The sequence below is a fragment of the Lepidochelys kempii genome, chromosome 3, assembly GCF_965140285.1.
Source record: "Lepidochelys kempii isolate rLepKem1 chromosome 3, rLepKem1.hap1, whole genome shotgun sequence".
Lineage (NCBI taxonomy): Eukaryota > Metazoa > Chordata > Testudines > Cheloniidae > Lepidochelys > Lepidochelys kempii.
In genome coordinates this window covers 46,097,846-46,124,990 of record NC_136382.1, presented here as the reverse complement: position 1 = coordinate 46,124,990, position 27,145 = coordinate 46,097,846, and the positions used below count along the sequence as shown (strand labels likewise).

Genomic DNA, 27,145 nt, shown 5'->3' with positions numbered 1-27,145 from the left:
GGCTAGCTGCTCCCAGGAGCCTTCTGCTTGCTGTGCAGAGCTGGGGGGCCAGGGAGGGGCACTGATGTCCTCCTCTGTACCCCATCTCCAGAGCGAGGGGGACAACATGACAAGGCTCAGGAGTGGGACACCGGACAGAGCTTGCTAGTGGCTGCTGCTGTGTCTGAACAAGCAGGGTTCAGAGTGGTGAGTGCCAATCTACTTAAAGGGGCAGCATGTGTCTTTCTCTCACTCACTCACACACATGCATTGTCTGTCTGACACACACACACACACACACACACACACACTCTCTCTCTCTCTCACACACACACACTCTATGTGTCTGTCTTTCACACTCACCTCCCAGTACAAACTTGTATTATTGTTGTTACTTCTTGATACCTCATGCAATACACATATATTCTCTGTAATATTATTCTTTCAAAGTGCTCTTATTTTAGTGTTTTGACTGTTCTATGCATTTCATAATTTTTATTTCTCTCTTACGCTTAAATTTAATTTTGTGAGTAGTGAGTTCTATAATGCCTAATCTGTCCTGATTGGAATAATTATCCCTATGGTAACTTTTAAAAATATATATATTATACGTAGGTTTTTTGTTTCTATTGGTGGTACACATCTGCACATTACCTCGATATGGTGCACATAAAATTCATTCCACACATAGACAGAAAAAATTAGAGGGAACATTGACCAAGACCTGGAGCCGGCGGGAAAGGGAAGGAAGCAAGTCTCCACTGGCCATGCTGCAGAGGGTGACATTCTTGAAATTATGTAGATTTTTCTGAATCAAATGACACCCTTCCTGGCAAAGATAAAGCTTCAGATGAAGAAGGAAAACTCAATCTAAATCCATCCCTATGAAACAAACGCTCATGCAGAAGGTCACTGAACAGTAACAGCTATTTCACAACATTTAAGTCTTGCAAGAACAACAACAACAACAAAACTGTGTACTATCACTAACCTTGTAAAACAAAAGAGGGATAAAGCTACCAGTGAGAAACAAATATTTTAAAAAACAAAATTTTAGTGCCTCCTTTTCTCCCCCCAAACCCCACACTAGTATTGAGATACACAATTGACTTATGAGTAATAAATAAGAAAAATGAATTTAAAAAACAAACAGTACTGTTTCCCAAGATAGCATCCTATGATATAGCCATGATTATCCACCAAATCCAAGAGGAAATCTACATTATTTATTTCTACAGAGTTGGATCTTTCCCTATAATTTATTTTTTATAATCCCAGTTTGGTAAAGAACCTTTACGATGCTTTTTCTAAATCGATTTTTTTCATAGTGAGTATTCCATGTTCATAACAGGTTTTCCCATGTACATGACCAAAGAAAAATTGATTTATTCAAGACACATGTTAAGCACAAAATACAGCTATTTCCAATAAAAGAGACACATTATTTAGTTATATAGATAAAATCTATATTCTCCTGTTTTGAACTGAAGAGAGTATTTCCAGCCTTTTTTACCTCTTATTTTATAAACGAGAAAGAGAGGATCCAAATACTGTCAAGTCTTGAGGGACAGGATGGCTCAGGTTAACAGGATGTAAAGACTTTCACTCCTAGGTCACTGATTTCAATTTGGCCCATTTCAGTGACGACCAAAAGGTTGTTACCATCTGACAGCTGTTTGGTGGCCTTAGTGAACTGAATTTAGACACTCATCCGCTAGGAACTGCACTGAAACTACATCATCTAAACCCTCATTAGCTTTGTTGGCAAGAAGAACCTGATGGAAACTACAGGGCCACCCTCTCACTCTAAGAGGTCTGAGTTGAGGGACACAGCAGGGAACAGTCGAGAAGCTTGCACTGTTGTCACTCATGTCATACTATTCCGTTGGATGGATAAGTTTTGTTTTCAGTGCCGTATACCTAGTATCTTCATGTGCACTAAACACAGGACTAGCGGAGACTTCAAGGACTCTATTGAACAGAAATAATACACCCTTTCCTTAGCAAGTTCAGCTGAAGAGTCTCACAAAGACCTTAAATGATGGCGCTAGAAAGTACATTATAAAAATATCTCTTCAAATCAGTCCAATATGATCCACAGCAGACAGCAAAAAAATGTAATTTCTGACCCTTCAACATTGTGGACTAGCTATGACATATAACTGGTATATAGAGGCAGGTGTTCCTGACTGGAGTGCTTGAAAACACTGACTAGACCTAATGCTCAGAGATGGATTTTGAAAAATCTACTTTTCCATGACGAGTGTGGGAAGCTTTCCTCAGCAAATGCCTTCAACTTCTAGCCAATTTAGGCCTTACTATGAACAAGAGAGCCTAACATTTATGGTTGCAAAATGAAACGAGTGTCAACAATGCAGTGCTGTACTCTGAAGTCCGCAGACAGATAGCTTCAGCCTCCTTCCTGCTGCTTATAATTTTGCCAAGCTGCAGCAAAGTGACCTGATTAGTCTTGTCAATTCCAACAGCTTGAGGGAGAGGAAGCATGGGCTGTTGGGAGTTTCACTGCAGAATACCTCCCACCCTCATCCCAGCCTTTCATATCAAACTTTGGCTTGTAAGTTTAGTCCTCTGCCTACCATGTAAAAGTGTTTAAGCCTTACCGATGCATTAGTGGGAGAGATCAGTGGCTTAAGAAAGAAGAGTATGTTCTTATGAGAGAGAGATTAAGGCAAGTGGAGAAGAAGGGGGGGGGGGGGGGAACATTGAAGACAACACAGGAAGAGAAAAATAGCATAGTGAAGCCAGGAAAGGAAAATAAGTTAAAGGGAAGAGCAATATAGTGAGCTACGTTTTTTAACCAGGAATGTGATTGACAATATAGAAAGTAAAGCAGACAACTATTTTAGGCTTTAAATTGCAACTATGTTAGAGCACAGCAAGACACGAGAAGTAATTCTTCTGCTCTACTCTGTGCTTGATTAGGCCTCAACTGGAGTATTGTGTCCAGTTCTGGGAACCACATTTCAGGAAAAATGTGGACAAATTGGAGAAAGTCCAGAGAAGAGCCACAAAAATGATAAAAGGTCTAGAAAAAATGACCTATGAGGGAAGATTGAAAAAATTGTGTTTGTTCAGTCTGGAAAAGAGAAGAATGAGAGAGGACATGATAACAGTTTTCAAGTACATAAAAGGTTGTTACAAGCAGGAGGGAGAAAAATTGTTGTTCTTAGCCTCTGAGGATAGGACAAGAAACAATGGGCTTAAATTGCAGCAAGGGAGTTTGAGGTTGAACATTAGGAAAAACTTCCTGTAAGGAGGGTTAAACACTGGAATAAATCGCCTAAGGAGGTTGTAGAATTTCCATCATTGGAGATTTTTTAAGAGCCGGTTAGACAAACACCTGTCAGGGATGGTCTACATAATACTTAGTCCTGCCATGAATGCAGGGGACTGGACTAGATGACCTCTCGAGGTCCCTTCCAGTCCTAGGATTCTATTTCTAACCCTGACTTTTATGCAAGTGTCTCGGTTAGTCAGTTTTGGTTATTTCAAAGCCCTGCTTGTAGTCTATGCAATTTGACTTGCTGCCTACAGACTAGCTCATCCATGTTTAAAACACCAATTTGGTCATAGTCAAACCAGCAGTTCAGTCAGGTCACAGACGTAGGTTGCTAACTGATTAATGAGGGGGAAAGACAGTAAGAGAAAATGTGGAAATGGCGGAAGTGCTAAATGTGTATTTTGTTTCAATTTTCACTAAAAAGGTTAGGAGCGATCAAACATCTAACATGGTGAACATCAGTGAAAATAAGTTAGGATCTGAGGTTAAAATAGGGTACAGAACAAGTTAAAAATTACTTAGACAACTTAGAGGTCTTCAAGTCATCGAGGCCTGATGAAATATATCCTAGAATACTCAAGGAGCTGACTGAGGAGATATCTGAGCCATTAGCAATTATGTTTGAAAACTCACGGAAGATGGGAGAGATTCCAGAGGACTGGAAAAGGGAAAATATAGTGCCAATCTCTAAATAGGGGAATAAGGACAGCCCAGAGAATAACAGACCAGTCATCTTAACTTCAGAACCTGGAAAGACAATGGAGCAAATAACCAATCAATCAATTTGCAAACACCTAGAAGATAATAAGGTGATAAGTAACAGTCAGCATGGATTTGTCAAGAACAAATCATGTCAAACCAATCTAATACCTTTCTTTGACAGGGCAACAAGCCTTGTGGATTGGGAAAAGTGGTAGACATCGTATATCTTGACTTTAGTAAGGCTTTTGATATTGTCTCGCATGACCCTCTCATAAACGAATTAGGGAGATACAGCCTAGATGGAGCTACTATAAGGTGGATACATAACTGGTTGGCAAACTGTTCCCAGAGAATAGTTATCAGTGGTTCACAGTCCAGATGGAAGGGCATATCTAGTGGTGTCCTGCAGGGATGAGTCCTGGTTCTGTTCACTACCTTCATCAGTGATTTAGATAATGGCATAGAGCAGTGGTCTCCAACCTTTTTATGCACAAGATAATTTTTTGAATGTAAAATCAATCCAGGATCTACCCTGCCCCTTCCCCAAGGCCCCGCTCACTCCATTCCTCCCTCCGTTGCTTACTCTCCGCACCCTCACTCACTTTCACTGGGCTGGGGCTGAGGGGTTTGGAGTGTGGGAGGTAGCTCTTGGCTGAGCCTGGGGCAGGGCGTTGGGGTGCAGAAGTGAGGGGTGCAAGCTCTGGGAGGGAGTTTAGGTGCAGGGGTCATATGGTCACACTGCACATAATCTCATAGAATCCACTGGACATTTCATGAATTTTACTTTTTATTAGTGTCGTTTATAGATCCAAAATCCTTCAGGGACTGTCACAAATCAGTGTAACATTCTCAACTGTGGGGTGTGCATTGGCTGAGCCTAGGGCAGAGGGATGGAATGCAGGAGTCAGGGGTGCAAGCTCTGAGAGTGAGTTTGGGTGCAGAAGGGGGCTCCACGCTAGGACAGAGTGTTGGGGTGCAGGAGAAGGTGAGAGGTGTAGGCTCTGGGAGGTAGTTTGATGCAGGAGGTGGCTCCGGGCTGGTGCAGGAGATTGGGGTGCAAGAGAGAGTGGGGGTGCAGGCTCTGGGAGGGAGTTTGGTGCAGGAGGGAATTCTGACCTGAGGCAGAGGGTTAGGGTGCAGTAGAGCGTGTGGGGTCTGGGAGGGAGTTTAGGTGCAGAAGGGGATTCTGACCTGGGGCAGCAGGTTGGGGGGCATAGGGGATGTGAGGTGCAGGCTCCGGCTGGGAGGTGCTTACACAGGCGGCCTCAGCCGGCGGCAGAGCCGAGCTCAGGCAGGCTGCCTGTGCCCAGCTGCACTGCTGGACTTTTAGCAGCCCGGAAATTGTGACAGACTGGCAGAGGCTCCAGGATTGACCAGTCGATCGTGATCAATGGGTTGGTGACTACTGGCATAGAGAGTATACTTATAGAATTTGTGGACAATACCCACACTGGGAAGGGTTGCAACTGCTTTGGAGGATAGGATTAAAATTCAAAATCTGACAAACTGGAGAAATGGTCTGAAATAAACAGGATGAAATTCAGTAAGAACAAATGCACAGTACTCCACTTAAGAAGGAGCAATCAGTTGCACACATACAGAATGGGAAATGACTGCCTAGGAAGGAGCACTGGAGAAAGGGATCTGGGGAATATAGTGGTCGCAAGCGAAATACAAATCAACGGTATAACACTGTTGCAAAAAAAGTGAATATCATTCCGGGACGTATCAGCAGGAGTGTTGTAAGCAAGACACGTGAAGTAATTCTTCCACTCTATTCCATGCTAATAAGGCCTCAACTGGTGTACTGTGTCTAAAGTTCTTGGCGCCACATTTCAGGAAAGATATGGACAAACTGGAAAAAGTCCGGAAGAGAACAACAAAAATGATTAAAGATCTAGAAAACATGACCTATGAGGTAAGACTGAAAAAACTGGGTTTGTTTAGTGTGGAGAAGACTGCAGGGGGACATGATAACAGTTTTCTAGTACATAAATGGTGGTTGTGCACAAGGAGGAGGGTGAAAAATTGTACTTAACCTCTGAGGATAGGACAAGAAGCAGTGGGCTTCAACTGCAGCAAGGAAGGTTTAGGTTTGGACATTAGGAAAAACTTTGTCATGGTAGTTAAGCACTGTTGCCTAGGAAGGCTGTGGAATCTCTGGTATTGGAGGTACTGTATTTAAGAACAGGTTAGACAAACACCTGTCAGGAATGGTCTAATTATTACTTCGTCCTTGAGTGCAGGGGGTTGGACCAGATGACCTACTGTTGTCCCTTTCAGTCCTACACTTCTATGATTCTATGATTAACAGAATATGTGAGATCATTTCATTTAGGCGAAGATTTAAAGAATAATAGTAATAAAAAAGCTTTGCACTTAGGAAGCCCCACATATGCTAAAGAAAATAAAGCAGGTCTCTTAATTATATTCTAGGTACAAAGGCTCAGAAGAGAGGTCTATCACTATAGGCAAATGCTTCATTCGTAGAAGAGCCGTGCAGGGCAGTCCCAACAGGTTAACCAGCTGCAGTGTCAGTTGCAGAAATTCTTCTCCAATGCAAAAGGAAACTGGATAAGAACATAAAGATGGTCATACTGGGTAGATCAACAGTCCATCTAGCCCAGTATTCTGTTTTACGACAGTGGCTAATGCCAGATACAGAGGGAGTAAACAGAACAGGGCAAATTATCAAGTGATCCATACCTGTCATCCAATCCCAGCTTCTAGGAGTCAGAAGTTGAGAAACCCAAAGCATGGGGCAGCGTCCCTGACCATCTTAGCTAATAGCTGCTGATGTACCTATCCTCCATGAACTTATCTAATTCTTTTTTGAACCGGGTTATACTCTTGGCCTTCACAACAACCCTTGGCAATGAGTTTCACAGGCTGACTGTGTTTGTTTGTGAAGTACTTCCTTTTGTTCGTTTTAAACCTGCTGCCTGTTAAAAGACTCCTGGTTCTTGTGTTATGTGAAGTGGTAAATAACACTTCCCTAGTCACTGTCTCCACACCATTCATGATTTTATAGACCTCTATTTTATATATATACATATCCCTCTTGATCATCTCTTTTCTAAGCTGTACAGTCCCAGTCTTTTTAATTTCTCCTCATATGGAAGCTGTTCCATACCCCTAATCATTTATGTTGCCTTCTCAGTACTTTTTAAAAATTCAAATATATATATATATATATATATATATATATATATATATATATATATATATATATATATATTTATTTGAGATGGGGTGACCAGAACTGCATGCAGTATTCAAGATGTGGGCATACCATAGATTTAGACAGTAGCATTATAATATTTTTGTCTTTCCTAACGGTTCCTAACATTCTGTTAGCTTTTTGGATGGCAGCTGCACATTGAAATACACAATAAGTAACAGTCTTCTCCTCTTTGCTGCTATTCCAGCACCAAGTTAAGTGTTTTGCACCATGCTCCTTTTACAGAAGGAAAGGGCAGTCTGTGTAATCAGAAAGTTACATAAGGTTTCAAGTACATGGGGAATGCCAATTAGAGAGGAACTGGAAGTATAAAAATACTAGCAGGGCTACTCTCCCTCCTGTCCATAGGTGAAAAAGAAATAGGGAACAGTCAAGGGTTAAAGAGTTCATAGAAACACACACTCAAGCTACCAGCATTTCTCCTCCAAACAACCACAAGATCCTATTGTTCTCAATCTTCCCTTACCCACAACTCCCAGCTCTGTGTTGTCATCTCCTCCTTTTCCTGTGTTACTAATTTAAGATTGTGAGCTCTCTGGCACCAGGACTTTGTTATCTGTTTAATGAAGTAGCACTGAAACTTAACAATAATGGGGAGTAGGCTAAAGAGAGTGAGAAAACAGTGTCAGAGTAGTGAGCTGAAGAAAAAGAGAATAAACCAGATAGAAAAAGCCAGCTGTCCATGCAAGCAAATACCCGGTTATTCTTTCTTCCTGCACAGTGGTAGGTTTCAAGTGCTGCCTGATCTCCCTTTTGTTTATATATAAAGGTTATTATGTTTCTATAAAGGGATACTTGTACCAATCCAATTTCCACTGAAGTCACTGGAAATGTTCCTATTTACTTTAATGGAAGGTGGATCAGGTCCTTTTAAACTAATCAGATCTAGTAGAGGGTAAGGATTCAACTAGGGCTGTCAACTAACCGCAGCTAATGCATACAATTAATTTAAAACAAATTAACTAGGTTAAAAAATAGTTGTGATTAATCACAGTTTTAATCGCACTGTTAAGCAATAATAAAATACCAATTTAAAATTATTATAAATATTTTTGGATGTTTTTCTACATTTTCAAATATATTGACAGAATACAAAGTGTACAGTGCTCACTTTATATTATTTTTATTACAAATATTTGCACTGTAAAAAACAAAAAATAGTATTTTTCAATTCACTGTGATTAATTGCAACTATTTTTTTAAATCTTGCGATTATGATTTTTTAAAGAAATCATTAGCCCTAGATTCAACCTCAAAAAAGTACATATTTCAACCTCAAAGAAGTATTGTACAATAACAGCCCAAATAACTACAGCTTATCATGATACTATAGTTTTTGGCTGTGAGCTCTTTGGGGTGGAGCCCAACTCATTCTAATACAACACCTACCACAAAGAGACTCCAATACAGTAAGTTCAGGGGCATTACTTCATTTGTTTCTTTCTTTCAAAATGGCAACTGATCAGTATGGAGATATTTTCGTAGCAGTGTCCAATGGGGTATCACCCACAAAACACCAAACAAACTGTAAGGTATGCATTCAGAAACCAACATACACTGTGTATGTACTGAGGTCCTGTGATGTTACTGCTCTTATAAAAGGATTTACTGGAGGAAACAAATAACTATTTATAACCATTCTGATGTCAGTTTTATTTACTATTAAATCACAACAGCTTCTGTATGTTTGAGGTTGTTTACATTTTTACTTTTTAAAAAAATCCTGGGTTTTTTGTCTCCCTTCTTTCTTTCCTACTTATTCAGCTGATGAGAATAGCCCACAATGGGCTTCTCAGGAGTAGTTCAGATCACGGAATCTTCTCCTTCATTTGGCAGTAATGGGGCTTGAGAGAGAATGCTACTGTAGGCGCTGGAATATCGAACTCTCTCTCTCTCTCAGGTACTTATAAGGCCCCCAAAACCACAGTAACTGAACATCTCACAATCTTTTCATGTATAGTATCCTCACAACATTCCTGTAGGTAGGGAAGTATTATTACCCCCATTCTCCCCCTCACATGGGGAACTGAGGAACAGAGAGACCGAATGACTTGTTACACAGGACATCTGCGGCAGAAAAGGGATTTTAACTCAGGTCTTCCAGTCCACAGGCTAATGCCCTTACCACTGGACCAGTGCTTCAAGGGCAACAAAATACTTGGGGAGGAGGGGCGGGGGGGGAGAGAGAGAGAGTATTGTTCAAACCCCCATCTGACAGGAGAGATGAAAGGAGAGGGAAGGAAAGAGTCCTTTAATTTTTTAGTCCATTAATTTGAGAACTAGGTAAATTCATGGAGGATAGGCTCATCAATGGCTATTAGCCAGGATGGGCAGGGATAATGTCCCTAGCCCCTATTTGCCAGAAACTGGCAAAGGGTGACAGGGGATGGATCACTTGCTGATTATCTGTTCTGTTCATTCCCTCTGGGGCACCTGGCATTGGTCACTATCGGAAGACAGGATACTGGGCTAGATGGACCTTTGGTCTGACCCAGTATGGCCGTTCTTACGAAAGGGCAACTCCAAACTTCTTGGCTCTAAATAATATTTTTTCCTGAAAAAAAAATCCTTTACATTCACATATTTTTATACAACTGCTTAATAAGATATGAGGTATAGCAATACAGTGGGCAAAGAGACTTCATAGTCACAAAGTGCAATTTCCTGGCTTGAACACCTCATCAGACAATGAAGTCACAGTTTACATCCAATCCAGATTACTAAAGCAGGTAATTCACTCAGAAATAGAGGTACTTGTGTGTTCTGTTTGTCTTCAGGGAAGGAAACTGTTGCCAAACCCCACAGACTGAACTTTACAGGCACCTTGTAGAGAATCTTATGAGTAAATTAAGATGTTTGAGAAATCCTTTACTTGGCTATATTGAGAAGCAGAGGATTTAATAAAAAGATATTCTGATTTATTTTATTTCCTCTGTCTAGAAATGATACTTAGAACTAGCAATTTATTATTTTGTTTACTCCGATTATGTCATTTGATGTAGAGTACTAAACTTCTGTATCTCAACTGTTTGCCTTGACTTTTATTCTTACACGCTAGTCCTGCAAACACTTAAACACCTGAGTATTTACTCTGAAGTGAATGAGATTACTCACGAGCATAAAATTAGGCAAATGTTCAAGTTTTGTAGGGTCAGGGTTTTGGGCACTGTAGCGGGGTGGTCACCCACTCCTATCTGGAAGGGCTTAAAACAGCCCTGGGAGAGGGCTGGGGCAGGGGAAAAGTTGGGCTGATTGGCAGAGCAGCTACCGCTGGGACCATGTCCCAGACAGACTCAGCTGGCCCTATAAAGGCCAGGGAAGCCAGCAGCTGAGAGGATTCTCCCTCGCGTTTGCTGAGGGAGAGGGGCCTGGCTGCTGGGAAGCTGAATGGAGCACCTGAGGTGGAGCAGGGCTGGGGGAAGGCCAGAGGAGCTGGGGAGTTAAGCCAAATAGGTACTGGGATTGCAGGGGGCAGCCAAAGGTAGGCAAAGGCAGCAGGTCCCAACTCCCCTTGCCTATGATGAGTGGCGTTTACACTGCAGGGAATGGGGGCTAGTTGATGACCGGCAGTGGCTATAGACTGAGGCAAGGTGTGGGAGAGAGGGTGGGGGTTCCCCGGTGTGGGGAGACCCAGATCTGTGGGGGTACTGCCAGGGGGAAGCACCCCAGGTAAAAGGGGCACCGGGGTCCAGGAAGGACACGGGGGGCCAGTGGCAAGTGGGACACTGGCCTGCAGAGGGTGCTCTGGAGGCTGGAACGCTAATTCCCTGGACGACCAGCAAGAGGCGCCGCAGGGGTGAGTCCTGCACCGCTACAGGCATTAAAATATAAAGAATTGCTCCACTAGTTTTCCCACCTGAATTAAACAAGAACATCTGACAGTTATGAATGTGTCTTGAGTCTGAATTGCAAAGGATCTGATCTAGCATTGCCAGCAGGTGCTATTCCTAGCTAAAAGGAATCATTGACATTTTAAAAGGAAATGGGATTATTTTAGTCAGCCAAAGAAAACATACAACAATAATTGTAATAAAATAGCATTATAAATGGCATGAAAAATATAGTTTTGAAGTCTTTCATTCTGCTCATATTTCTCTGACTACATATATTTTTAGTATTTGACCCTAAAAATGTAAACTTTCAAATATTCAGGCTTAAACTATAGTAATCTACCCATCTAGAATCATAAAGCTTCTATTAAAATGGGTAAAAAGATATTTCCACAGCAGATAACCCATTGGAAGGGAAAAATGTAAAGTGAAAAAAGGCTCATTATCTTCACCTTACCCTGATATTCTATGATTCTATGTTCCCCATGGCTCTTCTTGTGGCTCTGCAAAAACCAAAGATTATGCATCCTGTTCTTGCAAAGCTCATGACAACAGTGCAAAGCTGTAAAGGTACACGCTTCTGTCCAAGATGGCAGACAGTGATAAATCCTGTGTGGGTTCATGGGATTTTTAAAATAGGCGCAAAATTTATGGAATAGAGATGGCATTATGGGGTGGCGAAAACAGTATGATGGGGACTTGACCCTATAGTCCCAGTCACCCGTTTCTGCCCTTCAGTGCATTACAAAAACTTACCAAAAGAAAGTGCGCTGAACGGTGGCGAGTTGCATGCTGGGATACATATCCATGGTGCACTGCACTGTGCCTCAAAATAAGCACTCCTGGTGAACACACACATTGCCGACACAAGGAGTCAAGCAATATACTAACTGCAGTGGCTTTATGCCGACATTACTTGTATTGGCAAAAATTTGCAGTCCTTATAGTGGGTGATTGATGGGAAGACGAAAGTCAATACACCCTTTAAGCAGGCCCTAATATAAATTACTAAAACACTGCATTTTCTAGAGAGGACTGCAGGTCCCTCAAGCACACACTGAAAAAGTAAAGTGAGAGGAAATCTATTTACAAGCTGAGATTTCAGCTGAACCAGATGAAGAGTGTTACCTGGAAAGTAAACATCTTGATTTTTTAAAAACTTGAAACCACTTCCCACCTAGAACAAGCTGTTCTAACTGACTTCATTAAGATAGCAAAAATGCCTGAAATAGTCTCCCCTATAATCCTGTAGCAAAGCCGTTCAAGACTTATGAAAATTTGGGATTTCCTCAAAAGAGAGCTGAGTGACTCAAATGCAATGTAAGAACTATTGTTTCCCAAGAACACACCTTCCTTTAATGAATAATTAGAATAATGCTAAAATTTTCAAAAGTGACATGACACTTAGGAGCCTAAATCACTTAGGTGCTTTTTGAAAATATTATCCTTAGTCCCTCCCCTAAAAGCAAGAATCAGGGACATTCTGACAGACATCATCTTTAGGAGTTCTAGCGAGAGAAACACTCTTGTACAGGACCTTATAGTTAACCTCTTGCAAAGGACTTGAAGAGGTCGCTCGTTAAATGTTATCTGTAACATTGTACAAATGTTTGTACTAAACCAGTGGTGGCCAACCTGAGCCAGAGAAGAAGCCAAAATGTACCAATGTACACTGCCAAAGGGTCACAGTAATACGTCAGCAGCTCCCATCACTTCCCCCACCCTGCTCCCAGTGCCTCCCGCCCACTGGCAGCCCCACTGATCAGCACCTCCCTCTCCCTCCCTGATCAGTTATTTCATGGCATGCAGGAGGCTCTGGGGGGATAGGGGAGAAGTGAGGGCATGGCAGGCTTAGGGGAGGGGGCAGCGCCTGTGGCAGAGCCAGGGTTTGAGCAGTGAGCACCTGCCAGCACATTGGAAAGTTGGTGTCTGTAGCTCCAGCCCCAAAGTCGGTGCCTGTACAAGGAGCCACATATTAACTTCTGAAGAGCTGCATGTGGCTCTGGAGCCACAGGTTGGCCACCTCTGCCCTAAACTCTTAGGCTGGCATGTACTTATCAATGAATCATGAGGGATGGAAAAGGAAGATAGTGAAAATGCTAGAGTTTCCTCATTTGTGACTCAGGATAAGATTTTCATAAGCACCTATTCTCTATTTTCAAAAGTGCTTTTGAAGCCTAAATACTACTGACTTTCAGTGGAATGCAGGCGCCAAAGTTACTTTTGAAAATGTTACTTAAAAATTTTCAAAAGTGCCTTACTTAGTTCTCCAACACTTCTCTGGTCTAACAGCAATGTGTGATTTCATAAATGATATTCATGTTATAAACATGATGCAGTCTGAAATTTAATTTTTTAGTATATAGGCATATGTTCAAATAAGCAGAATTCACCCAAGTATGAGTGACTAATTTTAAATGCAAATCAAAATAACTTGAAACAAACTAGTCTCTCCCTCCAATACTTATGATCGTCCAGCTCCCCATCTATTATAGTGGGGTTGCTTTGTACATATTGAGTGACAGAAGCAGGGGGAGGGAAAGAAGATTTTCCCCATTTCACTCTGCATAAAGTTCTTTAAAAAAATAATCCAAAATAGATAAGGGAAGTTTTCTCCTCAACAGAACACTTCTTTATATCTGAAGTGTCAGGATCTCTTTCATCCAAACCTATTTTCAAATCTAAACACTACTAAGGGACCCTAGGATAAATTCTGTTCTGCTATACCACTTTAAATCTGAATAATTCACTGAAGTAATTCACTGTCAATCCAGAGTAACACCCAATTTTTTCAAACAATGTTAAGAATGGCAATAGCAGAGCAAGAGGGGCACTATACCAAATATAAAGGAGTCTTTTCTCATTCTGTTAACAGTCAACTGTACATAAACTATTTGGTTGTATTAAATATAAAGCTGTTGTGGATATTTCCATGATCCATTATGCACTAGTTAATAACTATGATGACAAAAAAGGGTCAATGTAGTTCAAACAATTCCTGAAGAGTTATAAGGTCAATCAAAGTAGGAAAATCTGCAAAACAGATGCTTAATAAGAGAAGGTGGTTTCACTATACTAAATAAGGCAACAGCTACACATTGGTCACCCTTTCAGTTGCTCAGTCACCACTGGGGTAAAATGTATCTGAGGAGAGAAACTATCCCTATATGAAGGTTGAGAGGATAGAGCACTAGATTGAGAGCCAGGAGATTTGACTTAATTACAAACAGGATTGTAAAAATGGAGAGTCAAGAGATCTGACTTAATCTAAACAATCCTGTTTGTGATTAAGTTAAATCTCCTGACTCTCAATCACAAACAGGATTGTTTAAATGATTGTTTAGAAATGCAAATCCTTCTAGTTCATCCTCTTGTTCTTGCAGTTGAACCTGCCTTCAAACACAAAGCCTTTTTTGTTTTAATCCCCCACGGTATTATTCATAAGTCCTTTTCTCTTTAGTGCTAGCCAGCATATATTTTTGACTTCTTAGGATTTCCCTAGATGCCTAACTTTATATTTACTGACAATTCCACATGTTGGTACTAGATACAGATACAACCTTCGATCGCTGACATCATTATGAAACTCAAGTACAGTCATAACTTGGAGATTAAAAAGACAGTGCAGTTTACAAGACTGTCCAAACAGGTTTTTACTAGTTTGCCAACTGCCGGAGCTTTTAGGTTACTTTTGGTTTTGACAATAGAAGATTGATTTCAGAAATGCTAAGTACCCACAACTTCAATCAAAGACAATGGGAGCAACAAGCACAAAACACCTCAATGTCAGGCCCTGTATGATTTAACTGAATCTCCCAGTGCTGGCCCCTAACATATAGTCACAGGCTGCAATATACCAAACTTCTACTTGGCATCCAGCTGAATGGTAAACACCGTCTCTGTGTGTTTAAATGGGACATCACTTTCACCCTCAGTGGCAGTCAAAGGCAATCAGAATAGAAATTAAGCACAGATAGATAGACACACATTATCTATCTTGCATGCATACATGCACCCCCAGTGTGGGATTTTCTGCATCTTGTAGCACGAAACACATATCCAAAAATATGTTTGAGACATACAGAGTATGGCCAAAGTTTCACTCAGGTGCCTAACTTTAGCTACCTAGATCTATTTGTGGATTTAGGTATCTAAAGTTAGGTATCTACGTTTGGAAACTTTATCCATCGTGCTTAAGCAGCATCATTTAACACCTGTACAATAATATACACAAAGAAATATTGCACTATATAAGGCACATATTCCTTAGTAAGAATCCTCTTCCTGACTATCCCTAAGTTGGTCCAATAAAAGATTTTACCTCCCCCACCTGGTCTATCTAACATCCCTGGTGAGACAGTTTATTCTAAAACCAGTCTCTGTGAGTGTCCAGTTGGGAAATAATTGTGAAAAAGTAGGGATCCTTTCTAAAGTTTGTGAAAGTCAGACCCAAACAAATTGGTCATAATTTTAAAACTTAGGGTCAGGTCCCAACATTTCCTTGTTTCATTACCTTATATCATGAGATTTAGCACTCCTCTATAGTGTCTGTCACTAAAGGGATGCCCTTTCTAGGGATAGTTAACTTCCATTCCCATCAACACACTCATTATAGTCTCAAACCTGTCCCCTTAACCATTCCCAAACTTTTGCCACCCATTTGCCTCACCAAGAGCTTCTAGCATTAGACAGGAATACCAGGCTGTGACTATACTGGACTTTTCTCCCCCAACATATCTCATGATTGCTATTATAGCATCTCCAGTGGCAATGTCAGTGAGAGCTCTAGGACAAACAAGGCATTCCTGGCCATCAGCAGCTAACATTTTTAAACACAGCTGTCCTTGTCTACTAGATGCCAAGTTGTTTTTTAACTATGTGTTATTCAGCACATTTTCTAACACCATGCCATTTTCCCAGTACAGACTAGGCCAAAGCGTTAAAAACTATTTGTCTATGAATGTATACAGGTCCAAACTTTAACTCCCATTGCAGAAAGCATATTATACAATGTAGCGTACTTGTGGTGTAGTACATACTCTGTAATGGATGTTAGAAACAACATGGTTGTGCTGACTATAATTGTGGAAGCATTACCAATGAGACACATCCAATTCTCCTAATAACTTGAGCCCTATTAAAATTAGAATTTCATAACGCTTCTAGAAGCATCACTTCTAGCATTTCCTGCTCCAAAGAGGGTCCAGATGGAGACAGAAAGGTAGATGTGTGCATGCTGGACAAGGAAAATAAACCCAAAAACCATTCACAGTAAATCAGGCATGGATTTTATATCATTGTCAAAACCCTGCAGTTTGAATATAATTCTTAAAGAAATCATCACTCTGGCTGCTTCTTTAACATTTCTACATTGCCAGTCAACCCAAATACCAAACAAAATTAGAAAAGATTACAATAAAGAGCATTTACCCCTCACCAGCTGTGAAACACATGCACAACCACCACAGGCATTAATTTCACCACCCTGACGGCAACTGGGATAGGAGTCTAAATCAGCGTTTCTCAAATGCGGCCAAAGCCTCCTGGGCTGTTAACTGGGGGTGGTGAGGGGAAGTGGCAAAGTAGTGGTCCCTCCCTGTTGCTCCTGGATGCACTGCCTTGGTGTTGGTTGCTGGGGCTGCCAGCAGGGGTTGGATTCTGCCCCCTTCTGGAGACACCTGGGGCACAACGCTGGAGGAGCAGGCAGCCACTGGTTCCCCACCTTCACAGGGGCAGTGAGGCTCAGTCTTTGGGTTTCAGCCCAGTGGAGGCAGGCTCTGACCATGGGGCTTCAGATTCCAGACCTGGACTCTGGCTGTGTGGCAGCAGGCCTCAGGCTCCAGCCACACGGCCCCATCTGTGGGGCTTCAGGAGCTGGACACAGGGCTTCAGGCTCCAGCCCGCAAATATTTTAGGAAAAAAATGAGAGCAGCCACCAACAAGAGTTGGTGGCCGCACTCTGAGGCCAGTCCACCAAAAAAGTTGTCCTGAGAACACCTGGTCTAAATGGTCACTGAGAGGTGAAAGGCTTTACCATATCCCATTTCCAATTCTTTCAGCCATTCAAGCACTCTAATCACAGAAATATTTTTAAACATTTTAGTTTTCACAGTCACACCTTGAAATAAGAACATACAAACTCTGAAAAAAGAAAAGGAGAACTTGTGGCACCTTAGAGACTAACCAATTTATTTGAGCATGAGCTTTCGTGAGCTAAATTGGTTAGTCTCTAAGGTGCCACAAGTACTCCTTTTCTTTTTGCGAATACAGACTAACACGGCTGTTACTCTGAAACCATACAAACTCTGGGCTCCCTGAAGGCAAGGGTACAGAACTGCTTCAAAACACAAAGGTGAATTCAAAAAGAAACAATAGACATACTAACAGACAATAAACTAAGTGAACCAACTGCAAATAGCCCACATATTTGAAGATTTAGAAACTTGGGGCCAAATCTACAATTAGCATAGCAAATGCTACCCCAATGACTCAGAGGAGTTGCACCTGTTTGTGTCAGTGGCCGTTCTGACCCACCATGTCATTCAGTAACATCCTTTGCTGTCAAATTTTCTATCACTTTAAACTAAATTTAAAAAGTATTTAAACATCTTATATATGTGCTAGCTAGAAAAAATATATTGTAACACTGCTGTAGCTCACAGCAGAGCAAAGAGGAGTCAACAGCTAAGTCAAAGAAAAATAGAAAATGTATCTTAAGAACACAATGATCTCGCAACAAGATAGACATGTGAGGGAAAGGAATGTGGCGATTAACCATGTCCCACTTTTCAGCAGATTGCATTTACACATTTCAGTATTATAAGTTTGTAATCCAAGCTAGTGCTCCTGGGCATTGTCAGAACGTAGCATACAGATTTATTTTAATAAATATTTATAGCATGTGAGTCACAACAAAATGCACGAATATCAGTTAAAATATAGTTATATGCTGAAAAATGGCTCTAAGTGGCATCATGGGATTTCATGTTTACAGTCACAATGTGTCTGACTAAACTGACTTCATTTGCAGGTTAGGAAGTTTTTTCTAATTGCCAACTCTGTAAATTCACTCTGGGTTCTGAAAGCCAAGCGACGCATCATTATCAGTAATAAGACTGCATTTGAAAATTCATTAACAGTTTTGTTGATTACGTGAGAGCCACAACAGAATCTAGTTCTCTCTTTCATTGCTGTATGGGATCTGCAAAGCTATCAGGAGCACAAAGCATATTTTTGGCAGGAAGGTAAGCAGATATGACTCAGAAAATATAAGAACAGCAGCTGATTGAGTAAGAAGGCACTGCTTCTACATGATCACTGACCAGAACCACACTCTAAAACAAAATGCTGGAGCAGTGGTTCCTACAGTTGTAGAGCTCTGCAATAACAACTATATATTTAAATTTATTTCTAGTCCCAATCCCTATAGGTTATTACATATCAGACTAGCTCTGCTACATAATTAAATATATATCCCAGTTTCCATTTTATTTCACAAATTTAAATTTAAAGTGTTTGCTATAAAGTTAAAATTCATATGCAGCAAGGAGGAGGGTTTTTGTTTTTATAAACTCAAGTTGGTTAGAAACCCTAAGTTAGAGGAATGAAAAAACTGTGTGTAATTAGATACTTTGTGGATTAATAGCTGTTGCTACACAGAAACCTCCTTTTCTCTCCTCTCCATTCCTGCAAAAATAAGATACACTATTATTGAATTTAGTTAAAAAAATAATCTACATATAGGACTCAACTCACAGTGTTAACCCAGTAAAACTTCCATTGATATCAATGGAAATTTCATGACCGATAGGATTTTAAAAGCAGGCACATCCAATATTTATGACAGAATAGATATATTATTGCATTAAAAATCCACAAATCATGCAAATATAACAGATCCAAAGAATCCTGGACAGGATACAGTCTCAAATAAAATTATCTTTTCCAGTTCTGCCACTGTCTCACAGTACAACTTTGAGCAAGTCACTTAAAGCCCTAATCCAGCAAAGCATTTTAACTTATGTGTAGTTTTATTGACTTCAATGACACTATGTATATACTTAAGTGCTTTGCTTGATCAGGTCCTTAACATCTTGTTTCCCTGTCTGTAAAACCAGAGAATGATTTAAGCTAGATCTTTTTCATTTCTACTAATTTATGCAATTCATCATCCAGTAATTTAGTTCCCCCAGGGGAGATGTTAGGATGCTTTAATGTTTGTAAAGCAATTTGAGAGCCCTGATGAAGAATGCTATAGAAGTATAATGTTAACATTCTTATATCCTATTTTTGTTGTTTGATTTCAGTTTAGTGATATTTTACTATAAGCACCAGGCCTTGAAGTTTAGGGAAAAATTGTTGCCTGCCCTGTTAACCTAATTATGTGCCCCAAAGTAGCAGTTTCAACATTATGGCCCCAATCCAGCAAACACCTACTTAAGTGTTTGCAAGGCTGGGGCCTATGCCATGACCTGACCCCTCTCCAAGTTAAGAGCTATGGAATATTTTTCAGAGAAATGCAATCAAGAGCAGTAAAATGTGTACATAAAATGAGTTTCAGGGATTCTCTCTCCTACACCTGAAAATGCTGAAAGTACCAGGTATTTGGCATTTCTCTGACTAATTCTTACTCTCAGTTTCCCTCTTCCCTCCCTTTATTTTTCCATCTTCTGGTTTTAAGCCACAAGCTTTATTCCACAAGCACTGGTCTTGGGGACTCTCCCCTTTGTTAGCTTTCGGTTCCTTTCTGTTCCCTCTTTCTTTTTAGCCTTGCCTGCACTGCACTTTTTCCAAAGATCATCCACTGCTGCAATTCTTAGCAGGGTTACTTGATCCTATGACAAAAATAGCAACTGATGGTCTATGTTGCCATCACTGATAGACTTGCACTGAAGCAACTGAGGGAAATTAAGAAAAAAGCACAGCATTGGCATAGCTAGTGGTTTTCTTGATGTTTTCCCTTCTATGTCTTTCCTGGACATTCTCTATTCTTATTTTCTTATGAGTTAGTGCTAGATTTTCAAACAGAGCAGGCATTTTTCAATGATAAGTGTCCTGTTCATAATATTTACCCCAGGGCACCTTCCTAATAGGAAATCTGAACCATATATTTATTCTGTTATGGTTTACATCATACATATATTCTTGATTTTGAATTTTGTCCTTAAGATTGGTTGAGTTAAACGGCTAGCCTTTCACCTCTGGGAGATCATTTCTAATAAATAATAATGTACTGAGATCTTTGGATGGAAGATGTTATGTGAATACAAGGCTGTGAACAAAGAGTAAGCAATTAACATCACCCTGTGACATAAGGAAGTATTGTTTTTCTGATTGTACAGATGTGGAAACAGAGACAGAAGTTAATTGAGTTGGCCACAGTAATACAACTTGTGGCACAGCGGGGAACAGAACTCCCAGATCTTAGTCCTGTGCCTTAAACACAGCACTATCCTTCCTCCCTGTTCCAGTTTATATCAGAAATCAAATGAGTTAGTGCTCCTTATGCATTTAACTTCCACACAGGAGAAGTCCAAGTTTAGCATTGAAAGGCACTAACAAGCTTGTAAACAAAAATATGCACATCGCTAACTTGGCTCCTGAAGTCTCCAAGAATGCTAATGCTTGGAGGCATAGTCTTGTTACAGAACTGGAGTCAAGAGATCTGGGCTCCATTTCCAGTTCTGTAACAAACTTCCTGTGTGAACCTGGCCAAACGATTTAGTCCTACATGTTCAGAAGCGTACACAATTTTGGTTACCCATCTTCAGACACTTAGGGCTTATATTCATAGGTGCAGAGCTATGCAGCTCTTATTGACTACAGTTGGACCTGCAGCTCTTATTGACTACAGTTGGACCTATAAGGGGTGCTCAGTTGCTCTGAAAATCAGGGCATAGGTGATTCATAATGGAGATCCAAAACTAAGACATTTTTGAAAATGTAGGCCTTAACATCTCTATACTTCAGTTTCTCCTACTCTAAATGGAGATGTAACCCCCCCACAGCGGCATTAGGAGACTTTTCATTAATATCTGTACAGTGTTTTGAGATTCTCCAAGATAAGGTGCTCAATAAATATGAAGTATAATTATTTGCACACAGATGCACATTGACAGCAGCAACAGACGGCTGAAACTTGCAAGAGAGGCCACCAATTCTGGGTTCCTAACTTGAGGTCTTGAACCTGAATTCAGAGCTGCTGAGTGATCACAGCTCCTATTAACTTCAGTTGACCCAAAACTTGAGCAAATGAGCAGTACAAATATTGAGACATTATGTTTACTTTCATTAGTTATAATAATTTAAACTATTAGCAGCAATATAGTAAGGAATTTCATTTTACATACTATTTTATCTCAAAGATATCCCTTTAACACTCCCTCTACTTTGAATTAGAGGATAATAGAAAAAGTCCAACCTGAAACCCAAGTCAGACATCAGCAATTATAATCCAAGCTGTATTCATAGTGTTCAGCACTACAGATATGTTTGGATCCATTATTTGCAAAGCACTGAAGGAAGGTCACTCAAGTTTTGCTTTGGGTAGCAGTAGCAACATCTAGTAGTTTCATTAACTCTGCTTGCCTTACTCGTGACTATTATTTTAATACCTATCTATTTAGTATCATGATTGTGCAACAGAGACAACACGGTTCAGTTGTTAAAAGCACTAACTGGGGGGTCTGGATTCCATAGCATTATTGTGCCCATGTCTCTTCTCCACTGTATGATTCAGTTTCCACACCTGTAAAATGAGCATAACAATACTTGCCTTCCTTTGTAAAGTACTTTTAGAGCTGTGAATGAAAAGTGCAGATAAAAACTTATTGTGATGATTCTCTACAAAATAAGAGACTCGGAGCCCCCCCAAGAGCTTACAATGGAAAGGTCAGAGCCTTCACAGAAGTCAGTAGGAGTTTTACCACTGACTTCCAAGAGTGCTGCTCAAGGGCTTCAAGGTCAGTGGCAGCAATCAAGGGCAGCTCGCTTAGTTGCAAAACCGAGACAAGAACAGGAAGGAGTGACGAGGTCGAAGGGAGAGGTGCAAACAGAGGGTTAGGTGGGCAATCACAACATCCAGTGGTGGTCTGAGTATATTTTCTTTGCCTTCATGCTACTCTGACCTCAGTGAGACTACTCGGGGGAGCAAGGCCAACATCTGCCTAAGTATTTACGAGGGCACCAGTTTAGGTGCAACAAATGCTTGCCGCGGGGTGACCAGGCTCCGCCCGCTCTGAGCAGTCCGTGCAGTGGCACCCGAACGGCAGGGCGATGGGTGGCTTCACGAGTCCCAGGGCAGATCCCGGTCGCTCCACGTGGCAGCTGACTGGCAGTGACCCCAAATGCAGCCCTCCCTTCCCCCCGCCCCGGGCCCCCCGCTCTGCTCGCTGCCCTCTCCCGGTGCCAGGCGCGGGGGGTTCACCTGCACGCCGGTGTAGCGCTCGAAGAAGAAGAGCACCATGCTCTGGTAGATGGTGTAGAACCGGTCATCCAGCTCCCGGTAGAAGCGGGCGGGCAGCAGGGCGGAGAGCAAGCGCCAGGCGCCCCAGGCCAGCACGTAGGTCGGCGCGGTGCCCATCATCACGGCGGCGGGCAGGACGTAACGCATGGAGTAGGTGTGCAGCACCAGGGACAACAGCATCTTCCCGGCCCGGCCTCGCCGCCCCTCAGCATCCACGTGCGCTGCGCCCGGCGGGGCTGAGAGCGCGTCCGGTCTGCCTCCAGCCGCCTCCGGCCCCCAGCCGCATGGCCCGCCCGGCGGGCGCGGGCAGGGGCGGCGCCCGGGCTAGGGCTAGGGCGAGCGCGGCGGCGGCGCTGGGGGCTGGGCCAGGCTCAGCGCTGCCCCTCAAACGCCTCCGCTTGGCCACCAGATTGCCCGGCAGCAGCGGCGCGGGCCGCAACAAGGTGGCTCCTCAGTGGCTGCGGGGAGACTTCCGGGGGCGGGCAGAGACCGGAGGCCGCCGCCCCGCCTAGCTCGGCGGCGGGTGCTGGTGGGGCTGGAGCCTGGGCGGCGTGAGGTGCGTCCCCGGGACGGGGCTGGGTAGCGACGGCGGGGAACAGGCAGCTCTTGCCCTCCCCGCCCCCTCCACAGCTCCGGGCCTCCGCCCTTCCCCTCCCCCCTTGCTGCGTCCCGGGCAACCGCCCGCCGCCCCAGGTCCATCCTGGCCACCCACTCTCCTTCTCCCCCCTAGCCCTGGCCACCCTCTCCTCCCAACCCCCATCCTGGGCACCTGCTGCCCCCTCCCCAGTCCCCCCTTTCCCCCCATAGCCCGTCTCAGGTACCGCCAGCCCTCACCGCCGTCTTGGGCCCTGCTGCCCCCTCCCCAGCCATATTCTAGTCACCCGCTGCCTCACAGCCCCATCCTGGGCTCGCCCCATCCTGGGCTCCTCCCACCCTTAACCCCTATTCTGGACGCCTGCCCCCATCCACACAGATACGCCCCCATCCTGGGTGCCCACCACCCCCAACCCCTGTCACCAGGGGAGCAGGCTTAGTGAGGGTTCCCCCAGTTTATAGCTGCTGGGATGCCAGTGTAGCAAGAAAACTGTCACCAGCATCAGTGTGTGCTGGCGGTCCTTCTCTGTGAGTGTTGCCTAGGAGTTGCTATACTGGACAGTAAACTGCAGGCTCCTTGAGACAGGGACCATCTGTCTGACCCATGTTTGTACAGTGTCGAGCACCATGGGGTCCAAAGCATTACTGTAACACAAATAAATAATAACAATATGCTATCTTTAACCGTGGCCACCTGCTTCAGAGAAAGGTGCAAGACACCATGTAGGGGACGCTTATATAATAAGCGGCCCACAGAGGAAATTTCTTACTAAGCCCTGTCAGTGGATTGTTTATACCTATCAAAAAAGTTATTTTCTTATTTTACCTGGGCTGCTCATTTTTATGGAAAGGGCTGCTAGGGCCACCTATTAGCAAGGTGCCTGACGCATCCCATTCTAAGACCCTGTTTTCAGTTGTTTATCGTTTTGCCATAGTGTAACTGTTCAGCCTGAAATTTTGTTGGTAAATTTCTCTATGTGGACAAGCCCTCAGGTGCTATGTATTAGAGCTGACCAGAACACAATTCTGTTTCATGACAGCTTTTGAAATCTGGAATGAAACCCAAATCTTTTGAATGCTTTTGTGAAAATGAAATTATATCAAAATTTATTTTTTGATTGAGTTTTTCAATTCAGGAAGTTTGTGTGTGTCTACCAGGCTAAAGCCATACACTCCCTCTCTCCTCCCCTTTCATGCTGAAAATTTTGTTGAAACCAAAATATCTCTGCAAAGCATTTCAGTTTAAATGAAACAGCATGTTTGACAAATTGTGGTTTTTTTAAGATGAGATAGCAACCTGGTGTGTCTAAAGTTCATGTAGTTTGGTTGTTGGTGAGAGGAATTTCGGTTAGGCCTTCCAGCCTTGCAAACGAGGTTTGTTTGGTTCACAGATGTGTGTGTATTCATTTCTCTGTCTAGAGCTTCCACCTATAAATTCCCCCACCCCACAAATCAAACTAAACAATTCATACCATACAATGGCATTTTACCTAACTCCACCCTTTTCCTCCAGAAGGAACGCTGAAATGTAAAGCACTAGAGGCAACAGCTTAAAATATGAAAACTATTCCTCATAGCGTTAATTATATGATGGTATTGGCAAATTTAATCCACCCACAACCAGTAAATATTAATTAGAATGCATGAAACCAGATAATGTCACAAAAAAAATCAAACACATAAATATAAAATACTATGTGAATACCAACTTAAGTATGAACATTTAAACTCACAAGTTTGGAAAGTCAAAGTTCACAGCAACATTAACATGGTCATATTGCACAGATGACATAGTATTTCAAGTTACTTCTCATAAGATCACAGTATTTTGTTTCTGTTCACTGGTCTAGGACCACTATTTGGAAAAGCATCCTGTTTGGAAATAATTTGCTCTACCAAAGGTGTCCTACTATCAACAAGTCACATAACAGTCCATAAAATCATGTTATTCTGATTACCATTTTGTTTTTTCACTTCAGTTTCGATGTGATTTTGCAACCAACATCTTTTGACTTTCTAGAGATGGAAATTCATACTTTTTATACCATTTCAAAACTGGTATTCCATTCATGTTTAGATATAAGTTTGAGACAGAAGCCAATAAGATCATGTCAGAACTCGAACGGAGGGGAAAAAGGCAAGGTGGTAATTAGAACATTATGATCTTGTGGTCTGATATCTTATGCTCTGCTCGGGCTGGAGATTAATTATTTTTGCACCTGGAAAGATGGAATTCTAAAGCAAACTTGACTTTGCAACTTAAATTTGGCCCCCTGTGCATATGATTGTGATAAAGTCTCTAGTTATATGATCATATGGTATTTTTTTATAGGACTTCTACCTGGCAGCTTTTAAATATTGTGTTTTCTCCTCATTGTTCAATGTGTCTCTCCATACCTTATTTAGTGCACAGTATTCAAACCCTGTTCTGAAGACAAAATTATAAATTTTCTCATGGCTCTTCTATGGTGTGCATCACTTTAGTGTCAGAATGCTTTACTACCCCTTTTGTGAAGATGAGTGGGTGGTAGTATTATCCCCATTTTACAAATAAGAAATTGAAATACAGAGAGAACAAGGTCAAAAGTATTCAGTAATTCAGTGCCTAATTAGAAATGACTAGCATTTGATTTTTCAGATTACTTAGCATTTTTTACATTTGAAGCACAGCTTCCACAGCTCAGCACTTCCCCGTATCAGACCCTATGGTATCAAGCTGAGCACTGTGGCAGGATGTACTAGGCATTTGCTACACCTGGCCAAAGGCCCCACCACCTTGGCACTCCCTGCACTAAGAAGGTGCCCAGTTGGTAGGGAAGAGCAGCAAGTTTAGATCTACAGGGTTGCCTAGAGATGATGATGAACTCCAGGCAGAACCAGCAAGAGTTGGCCTTTCAGCACTTATAAGGGCTGGTAGCAGGCTGAGGCCATTCATAGAATCATAGAATATCAGGGTTGGAAGGGACCTCAGGAGGTCATCTTGTCCAATCCCCTGCTCAAAGTAGGACCAATCCCCAACTAAATCATCCCAGCCAGGGCTTTGTCAAGCCTGACCTTAAAAACTTCTAAGGAAGGAGATTCCACCACCTCCCTAGGTAATGCATTCCAGTGTTTCACCACCCCCCTAGTGAAAAAGTTTTTCCTAATATCCAACCTAAACCTCCCCCACTGCAACTTGAGACCATTGCTCCTCGTTCTGTCATCTGCTACCACTGAGAACAGTCTAGCTCCATCCTCTTTGGAACTCCCTTTCAGGTAGTTGAAAGCAGCTATCCCACCTCATTCTTCTCTTCCATAGACTAAACAATCCCAGTTCCTTCAGCCTCTCCTAGTAAGTCGTGTTCCAGTCCCCTAATCATTTTTGTTGCCCTCTGCTGGACTCTTTCCAATTTTTCCACATCCTTCTTGTAGTGTGGGGCCCAAAACTGGACACAGTACTCCAGATGAGGCCTCACCAATGTCAAATAGAGAGGGACGTGATCGTTCCCCTCTCTGCTGTCAATGCCCCTACTTATACATCCCAAAATGCCATTGGCCTTCTTGGCAACAAGGGCACACTGTTGACTCATATCCAGCTTTTTGTCTACTGTAACCCCTAGGTCCTTTTCTGCAGAACTGCTGCCTAGCCATTCGGTCCCTAGTCTGTAGCAGTGCATGGGATTCTTCCGTCCTAAGTGCAGGACTCTGTACTTGTCCTTGTTGAACCTCATCAGATTTCTTTTGGCCCAATCCTCTAATTTGTCTAGGGCCCTCTGTATCCTATCCCTACCCTCCAGCGTATCTACCACTCCTCCCCATTTAGTGTCATCTGCAAACTTGCTGAGGGTGCAATCCACACCATCCTCCAGATCATTAATGAAGATACTGAACAAAACCGGCCCGAGGACTGACCCTAGGGGCACTCCACTTGATACCGGCTGCCAACTAGACATGGAGCCATTGATCACTACCCGTTGAGCCTGACAATCTAGCCAACTTTCTATCCACCTTATAGTCCATTCATCCAGCCCATACTTCTTTAACTTGCTGGCAAG

The 27,145-nt window shown here is 42.3% G+C and overlaps 1 protein-coding gene and 1 long non-coding RNA gene across 3 annotated transcripts in view; one reads left to right on the top strand and one right to left on the bottom strand.

The window, feature by feature from the left end:
* The window catches only part of AGPAT5 (1-acylglycerol-3-phosphate O-acyltransferase 5), a 116,015-nt gene extending 92,910 nt beyond the window's left edge, over window positions 1-23,105 (bottom strand). Inside the window, exon 1 of one of the 2 annotated variants that reach the window (XM_073336236.2) lies at window positions 22,479-23,105. In XM_073336236.2, the coding sequence (XP_073192337.1) occupies window positions 22,479-22,697 (219 nt within the window). In that variant the 5' untranslated portion in view covers window positions 22,698-23,105. The remainder of the gene's footprint in view (window positions 1-22,478) is intronic. The other variant, XM_073336235.2, reaches the window with a different exon arrangement.
* Window positions 22,830-27,145, top strand: part of LOC140908651 (uncharacterized) — a 29,366-nt gene continuing 25,050 nt past the window's right edge. The window contains exon 1 of the long non-coding RNA XR_012157944.1: window positions 22,830-23,073. This is a non-coding gene — a long non-coding RNA (uncharacterized LOC140908651). The remainder of the gene's footprint in view (window positions 23,074-27,145) is intronic.